The 7,843-nt window shown below is 50.8% G+C and overlaps 1 protein-coding gene across 1 annotated transcript; it reads left to right on the top strand.

Moving 5' to 3' along the window:
• Nucleotides 1–4,651: 4,651 nt before the first annotated feature.
• On the top strand, nucleotides 4,652–7,012 carry LOC114618668. Its single transcript, XM_028764437.1, has 3 exons — nucleotides 4,652–4,750; nucleotides 5,242–5,292; nucleotides 6,458–7,012. The coding sequence occupies exons 1-3, from the start codon at nucleotides 4,652–4,654 to the stop codon at nucleotides 7,010–7,012; spliced, it is 705 nt and encodes a 234-aa protein (XP_028620270.1).
• The last annotated feature ends 831 nt before the right edge of the window (nucleotides 7,013–7,843 follow it).

The raw sequence follows: 7,843 nt of genomic DNA, 5'->3' as shown, positions 1-7,843 counted from the left end.
TTTTTTTTTAAAGACAGCTTTTCTGTATAGTCCTGACTATCCTGGAACTCACTCTGCAGACTGGGCTAGCCTCAGTCACAGAGCTCTGATGCCTGCCTCTGGCATGTGCCACCACCTAAGATTGTATTTATTCTTATTTTATGTGTATGAGTGTTTAAGTATCTGTGGAGCATGTGTGTGCATGCTGTGCCCTCTGAGGCCAGAAGAAGGCGTCAGATTCCCCCTGGCATTGGAACTACAGACCATTGTGTGTCACGTCATACACACTAGGAAGCAAACCCTGTTCCTCTGGAAAAGCAGCCAAGGCCCCTAACCACTGAGCCACTGCTCCAGCTCCTCAAGGGCGTTGTTTTAATGATCTCAAGGTATATTATAAACTTGGTTGCAAGGTCCAGCAAAAGTTCAGTTTCTGAAGGCAAGATGTAGTTTTAGAAAAGGCTATCACAGTCGGGCGATGGTGGCGCACGCCTTTAATTCCAGCACTTGGGAGGCAGAGGCAGGCGGATTTCTGAGTTCGAGAGTTCGAGGCCAGCCTGGTCTACAGAGTGAGTTCCAGGACAGCCAGGACTACACAGAGAAACCCTGTCTCGAAAAAACCAAAAAAAAGAAAAGAAAAAGAAAAGGCTATCACAGCCAGACGTGTTGCATATGCCCTTAATCCCAGCACTCAGGAGGCAGAGGCAGGTGGATCTCTTTGAGTTCCAGCCCAGCCTGGTCATCTTTGGCCCTCACTCTGTGCTGCTAAATAAGTCCACTTTTCTCAGCCTCAGTTTCCCCAGCCAGAAGCTAGGTGTCTTTCAATGAATTGTATCCTGCAGGTGGAGAGCCCATGCTACAGATGTGTTACCCACCTGTTCCCCTAACCTCAGGACAGGGGCAGGATGTTTGAACCAGAGGCAGTTTACATGCATAGGGTACTGGTAGGGTCCCGTGCACAGCTCCGCGACCTCCATCACAAGGAAAGTAGGGTGCATCCTCTTGAGTATTCACTGTGTCCATTCAAGGTCCCTCTGCTTAGAGTCCCAGCAGTGAGAGGGCAGCTAAGGAGAGAGGTTGGAAACCTTGGGCCTTTGTCTATCTGTAAAAAGTACCTGTAGTTTTAAAACCTGGCAAACCCAAGGCATAGTAAGGTTGGTTACATTGCTTGCTTGCTTTTGAGACAGTCTCTCTATGAAGTCCTGGAACTCACTTTATAGACTAGGCTGACCTCAAACTCACAGGAGCTGCCTCTGCCTCTGCCTCCCAAGTGCTGGGGCATGAGCCGCCGGGCCCAGGTTTGTTTGTTTGCCTGAAAGTTTGTCTGTGCAGCGGGTGCATGTAGTACCTGAACAGTCCAGAAGAGGGAACTGGACTCCTTGAAACTGAAGTTGCAGCTAAGAGCCACCATGCAAATACCTGGAGTTGTAAATGGGGCCTCTAGAGTCCGGTGGTGGTGGCGCACGCCTTTCCCAGCACTTGGGAGGAAGAGGCAGGCGGATTTCTGAGTTCGAGGCCAGCCTGGTCTACAGAGTGAGTTCCAGGACAGCCAGGACTATACAGAGAAACCCTGTCTCGAAAAAACAAAAAACAAACAAACAAAAAAGTAAATGGGGCCTCTGGTAGTCTAGCCAGTGTGCTTAACTGCTGAGCCATTTCTCATTTGTAGACTTTGTAGCCGAGGGAATTTTGTGCACATGCATTTTTTTTCTTTTACAATTATTTATGGCGTATGCATATGTGGCGTACAAAGGACCTGGCATGTATCTGGTGCACAGAAATACATGTAGATACAATATCCTTATACATGAAACAGAAGAGCACGGCAGTGATGGCGCACACCTTTAATCCCAGCACGCAGGAGGCAGATCTCTGAGTTTGAGGCCAGGCCAGTCTACAGAGCGAGTTCCAGGACAGCCAGGGCTACACAGAGAAACCCTGTCTCGAAAAACAAAACAAAACAAAACAAAACAAAATCAAATATTATAGTAAACACTTTAGTGAGTGCCACATAATTGTGGGGCCAGGATGAGGCTGAGAAGCCACTTGGCTTGTGCTAGGTTCACTCTCCATACTGTTACCCAAACCAGTCTCTTAGCACCACTGGGGAAGCTCAGGCCATACGGTTATGTGGATCCTTGCTCTCTGTAGATGGCCCTCACCCTTCTAATGTGACTGTGATGCTCACATCCAAAGAGGAGAGCACAGGGGTGGAGGCCCTGCAAGACACTACCACAGCCCGGGGCCCAGTCACTGTAGGCTGTAGGACCCAAGTCATGCTGATGATGGGACACACAGACCCTTGGCCTCTGGAGTCCTCTTCTCCAACCCACGACTCCAGTTTGCTCACCAAGAAAGCCTCAGGCCATTCCAGATGAGAGCTTTGGGGGACACACCCCACAGTATACCCCCAAACCAGTAAGGTTTTCTAAGAAGCTGCAATAGCATCAAATCTGAAGACAACAGGACTTTTAAATGTCACTTGGGGTTGTGGGGCAGGAAAAGGCCATTAGATGAGAAGGAATCTGGTTAATGCACACATAGTTATTTCCTTCCTTTAAAATAAATGTATTTTTTAGGTGTATGGGTGTTTTGCCTGCATGTGTATATGTACCCCATGTGCATACATGTGGAGGCCAGAGAGGGCATCAGATCCCACAGGACTAGAGTCACGAATGGTGTGAGTGACTATGTGGGTGCTGGGAATTGAACCCTAGTCCTCTGGAAGAGCAGTGCTCTTAACCACCGAGTCATCTCTTCAGACCCCCAGTCTTGTCTCTTTTTCAAAGTATTATTTTAAAGTGTGTGTGTGTGTATGTACATGTGTGCAGATGCCCAAGACCGAGGTATCTGATCTGCTGGAGGTGGAGTCAGGGTGGTTGTGAGCCCCTGAATGTGCATGGTGGGAACTGAACTCAGGTTCTCTGCAAGAACAGTGCGTGGGCTTCACCTCCGAGCCCTCTCCAGCCTCCTCTTCCATTTTCGCTTTTTCTGAGACAGGGTCTCACAAAGCCCAGGTTGGCCCAACTCACTATGTAAATGAGAAAGATCTTGAACTCCTGACCCTCCCCCTCCCAGTGCTGGGATTCGAGGCAGAGGCATGCACCACCAGGCTGGCCTCCTTTTCTCTGGTAGGCCTTTCTAACCTGTAAGATGCTCACAAGTCCTGTGTTCATGAGGGTGTGGTAGGGCCAGTGTTCACTTGCTTTTCTAGGTTTCAGAATGGGGCTCCCAGGAGCCCAGTTTGGGAAGGCAGGATTTATTGCTGAAAAGCAGCCAGCGTGCTGTGTGTAACCGACGAACTTTCCAACAGGGCATAGCAGCTGCTCTGAGGGTTCCGGAGTTGATTGACATGAGACTTCACGAAGGTTTGTAGCGCTAGTTTTCGTGCTACTTATGTGTGTGAGTGGGTCTCCTGATTCAATGTCTGTGCAACAGAAGAGGGGCTCAGATCCTCTGGAGCTGGAGTTACAGCCAGGTGGTTGTGAGCCACCAGGCGGGTGCTTGGGAGCCGAACCTGGGACCTCTGAAAGAGCAGCAGGTGCTCTTAACCACTGAGCCAGCTCTCCAGGCCCATCTTTAGCACTTTTATATTTTACTTTTAAACTTAAAATAGATTTATTTATCTTTATATATATGTACAGTACACTGTCGCCGTCTTCAGACACACCAGAAGAGGGCAGCAGACCATATTACAGATGGTTGTGAGCTACCAAGTAGTTGCTGGGAATTGAACTCAGGACCTTTGGAGGAACAGTCAGTGCTCTTAACTACTGGGCCATCTCTCCAGCCCTTATTTTTAATCTTTTAAAAGAGAGGGTCGCCGGGCGGTGGTGGTGCACGCCTTTAATCCGAACACTTGGGAAGCAGAGGCAGGCGGATTTCTGAGTTCAAGAGTTCGAGGCTAGCCTGGTCTACAGAGTGAGTTCCAGGACAGCCAGGGCTACACAGAGAAACCCTGTCTCAAAAAAGCCAAAAAAAAAAAAAAAATTAAAAGAGAGAGTCTCAGATATCCAGGATGGCTTTCTCTATGGAGCACTGTCTCTTGTGCACTCCTGCTGTCCCCAACCTGAATTTTCCCACAATGCAGAGCTAGGCAAGTGCTCTACGGCTGAGCTGTTGTACCCACAATCCTAGGGGCATTTTATTTTATTTTATTTTATTTTATTTTTGAGGAGGGAGCTCATGTAGCCCAGGCTGCCCTTAACAAGGATGACTTTGAACTTCTGATGCTCCTGCCTCCAAATCTGAGTGCTGGGTTTTCAAGCCCTGCCACCACTCTTATTATGTAGGTGCTGGGGCTGAGTCCAGGGTCTATCATGTGCTAAGCAAGCACTAGATGGACCAAGCTATATTCACAACCCTTGCTTTTGTTTTCGACATAGGGTCTTGCTATATCCCAGGCTGGCCTTGACCTTCTTATGTAGGTACACTGTCGTATATGCCAGGCTAGCCTTGAGTTCATGTTCCACCTGCCTTAGCTGCCTCATATTCCCAGAGAATCTGGAAGAAGGCCAGCCTGAGCTACAGGGTGGGATCAGATGTTAAAAAAAAAAATACTTTCTTCTCCCTGTGGCCTGACCTTCCTTCCCTGTGCTCTAGAACCTGATATGGGTTTTGTCCTTTAACTTGATCTCCTTAGTTAAGTGACAGTCTACGTGCCTGGCCTCGAGGGATGGCCAGCCAGAGGCCCAGCCGACCTACCTGCATCAGGGCAGCGTTCAGTGCAGCTGGCTTTCGGAAGTGGCAGAGACACATGCGCCATCGCCTTCAGGTGCCTGGCAAGCGTGGGGTGTGTGTATGTTTGTGTGTATGTGTGTGTGTGGAAGGTACTCATCTCTGTGACTTTTAGATCCCTCCTTATCAAAACTAAAAGTATTCAGATATCAGCATTTTTTTATTAAGAAAATGAAGACTACCTTCCTCAGTGGCCTGGGGCTGGTGGGCAAGTGCTGGACCACTCACCAGAGGCCAGGCCTGGGCTCCTTTGTGAGCTTTTTAAGCCTCGCTTCTGTATACGTGACCAGCTGAGAAAGGAAGTTTAGTGCCTTCCACCTCCTTCTGGATTTGGGCCCAGGAGCAGTGCTGAGGTGCTGTGTGCCCACTGTGCCTGGGATGGGCTCCCTGCCTGCTAGGCTTTTGGAGGACTTTGCTCCCCCTCACCAGGCTGCGTGTTAGCATGCCCTGTGGTGTGGCCAGCGAGCATCCCAAGTGCTCTCTGCTAAGCTGCCGTGGCAGAGTCGGCATCCAGCTTTTTCCCCACAGGTCAACTCCAGAAGGAACCTCATGGACTTTGCTGAAGGCATCTGGAGAGAGGTATGTCACAGACATGGCTGCAACCCCCTAAGGTCCAGAGGCCTGAGGGAGTCCTCAAAGCCAAGGCTAGCCCAGTGAGTGGGCTGTGAGGGTCAGAATCCGAGCAGATGTTTCTGTGTATGCAATCCTGCACACAGTCTGGTACCGGCAACTAAAGGAGGGTTGATGTTTCATCACATAGCCCAGGCTGGCCTCAAGCCCAGGACACGCCTCCTGTCTCTCTGCCTTTTGAGTGCTGGGATGACAGATAATGCCACCACAAAACAGGAACAGATAGGATCAAATTGACAAAATCTGACCACAGAAAGCAAGAAAAGACAGGAAGTTCTGATCCCCACAGCAGAGGTCAGGGGACTCCCCAAAGGCCCTGCCAAGCACCATTAAGAGGAGTTTGCCTTAGCAGGTGGTAGTGGTACACATTTGTAATCCCAGCACTGTGGAGTCTGAGGCAGGAGGATATAAAGTTGAAGGGCAGTCAGGGCTACATGAGACCCTGCCTTTTAATGTTTTGGAATGATCTACTTCTGTATGTCTGAGTACTCTGTGACATGTGTGCAGATACAAAGAGGCCAGAAGAGGGGGACGATGGCCTGGAGCTGGCCCTCCAGATGGTTGTGAGCCATCATGTGACCGGTAGGTCTCTCCAGCCCAGAGACCTTGTCTTAAGAAGCAAAACAGGCCAGGTGTGGTGGTGCAGACTTTTGATCCCAGCACTTGGGAGGCAGAGGCAGGTGGATTTCTAGGAGTTTGAGGCCAGCCAAGATTATGGTAGTGAGACCATCTCAAAACAACAAAAAAAACCCCAAACAAAACAAAAGTCATCAACACCACCAGCGGGAAGGTGGCCCGGTGGGCAGGATGCTTGCCTAGCATCCGTGAGCGTCTGGGTTTGACCCTCAGAATGGTCTCTTGATGGGAAGTGAAGGCAGAGGAGGGGCAGGAGTTTCAGGGTCGTCCTGGCTACACAGATGTGTGCAGATACAAGCACACAAACTTGCCACTTGCTCTCGTACTGATGGAGACCCGTCGTTTTGTGCACCTCTGTGTTACATACTATGCTGCTGCTGGGATTTACCCACTGGCTCAGAAACGTCTCTATTTTGTGGTGATGGGAATTTTCAGGCCCTCACACGTAGCCAAACTCTTCAAAAACCTTTGTCGCTAGTTTTTAGATCCTTATGACGGTGACTCGGAAGACACCCCAGGCCATTCCAACTACCGCAGCTACCGCCAGCGTGCCTACCGCCTCCTGGGTGACAGGAACCGCAACTCGCCTTCCTACACACTGAGGAGGTTCAGGACTGCAGAGGAGGCCGGCGTTGAAGATTCGCTCCCTAAGGCTCCAGACCTCACCATGAAGGCTTCCGGCTGGGTCCCTATGACCCCGGAAGCTGATGACGTCGACATGCAGCCTGAGGGTGAACTCAAGACACTGAGCCCCCCAGAGACCAATGTTCGTCCTGGCAGGCTGTCCCCGGCACCAGAGGACTGGAGGATGACAGGGGCTGCTAGCCCCCTCATTCCTGTGGATACCCCAGAGATAGGCAGACAGCCGCTGGGCAGAGCCAGAGCCACCCGGCCACCACCCAGACTCGGGACCGAGCGAGACAAGGGGCCCAGGCTGTCGCTTTCCAAGAGAAAACTGGAGCTCCTACTTGGAGAGCCTGAGAAAATTAAGAGAAAGAAGAAGTACGTGGCCCAGCCCAGGGGCCCGAGCTAGCTCAGGGTAGGGGTATGGGGTTGGCACAGAGCCAGGGATTCACGCCAAACTCAGTGATGAGGGGTAAATAAGTCCCTACCATGTGGCATGGAAATGGGCGTGCAGGGATTCTGAGATAGCTCAAGAGGGTCAGGGCGCTTGCTGCAAAGCCTGGTGACTGGGGTTCAATCCCCAGGACTCACGTGGTAGGAGACCGTCCACATGAACACATAATAGTGTATGTGTGTATGAGTATATGTGCACACACGCGCACACACACACACACACACACACACGAACGATGTAAAAAACATTTTAAAATAGGTTGCAATTCAGGGATGGGTCCAAGTGGCCTTCACTGGGCCTCCTACCCCCACCTCAGGATCTTGTCCCATTCCCTGGCAGTCTGCTTGCCCGTCTCCTGAGTGCTGGATGGAAGGCTGAGGTAGGGGCAGATCCCTTCCTGTTGCTTGTGTGTTCAGATGCTTCTCTGATGCCCGTGCTGGGCCAGCTCTCCATGTCACTGGGAGCAGGGTTCCTAGTGGTCAGCTTGGGCTCAAGCCTGCTGGAGTGCTGGGTTCTCCACAGCTCCAGTACGGGAGCTGTTTTTCCTCAGTTCTGATTTTGCAAGCTTGTCTACTGAACTTTTTCTTTCTGGTAGGTAACCAAGCTGAGTGCCAAGTCTGGTGCTGCTGCTGCTGCTGAGGTCTGGGTCTCCTCTCCAAGACATGTTCTCCCATGGTGGCAGGACAAGGTTCCCAAGTGCAAATAAAAATGGCACCAGGAGGAGGTGCCCGTTCTTGGCAAGACATGTCCACCTCTGGGTGCTGTTGGGGCCGTTTTGGGACTGGT

The sequence above is a fragment of the Grammomys surdaster genome, unplaced genomic scaffold, assembly GCF_004785775.1.
Source record: "Grammomys surdaster isolate TR1022 unplaced genomic scaffold, NIH_TR_1.0 144, whole genome shotgun sequence".
NCBI lineage: Eukaryota > Metazoa > Chordata > Mammalia > Rodentia > Muridae > Grammomys > Grammomys surdaster.
Note: the sequence above shows the minus strand (reverse complement) of the source record. Positions and strands in the feature narration are given on the sequence as shown.

Coding starts and splice junctions, on each gene's coding strand:
- LOC114618668 (XM_028764437.1), top strand. CDS start 4,652: ATGGCCAGCCAGAGGCCCAGCCGACCTACCTGCATCAGGGCAGCGTTC. Junction 4,751..5,241: donor ACATGCGCCATCGCCTTCAG/GTGCCTGGCAAG, acceptor TTTTCCCCACAG/GTCAACTCCAGAAGGAACCT. Junction 5,293..6,457: donor CTGAAGGCATCTGGAGAGAG/GTATGTCACAGA, acceptor CTTTGTCGCTAG/TTTTTAGATCCTTATGACGG.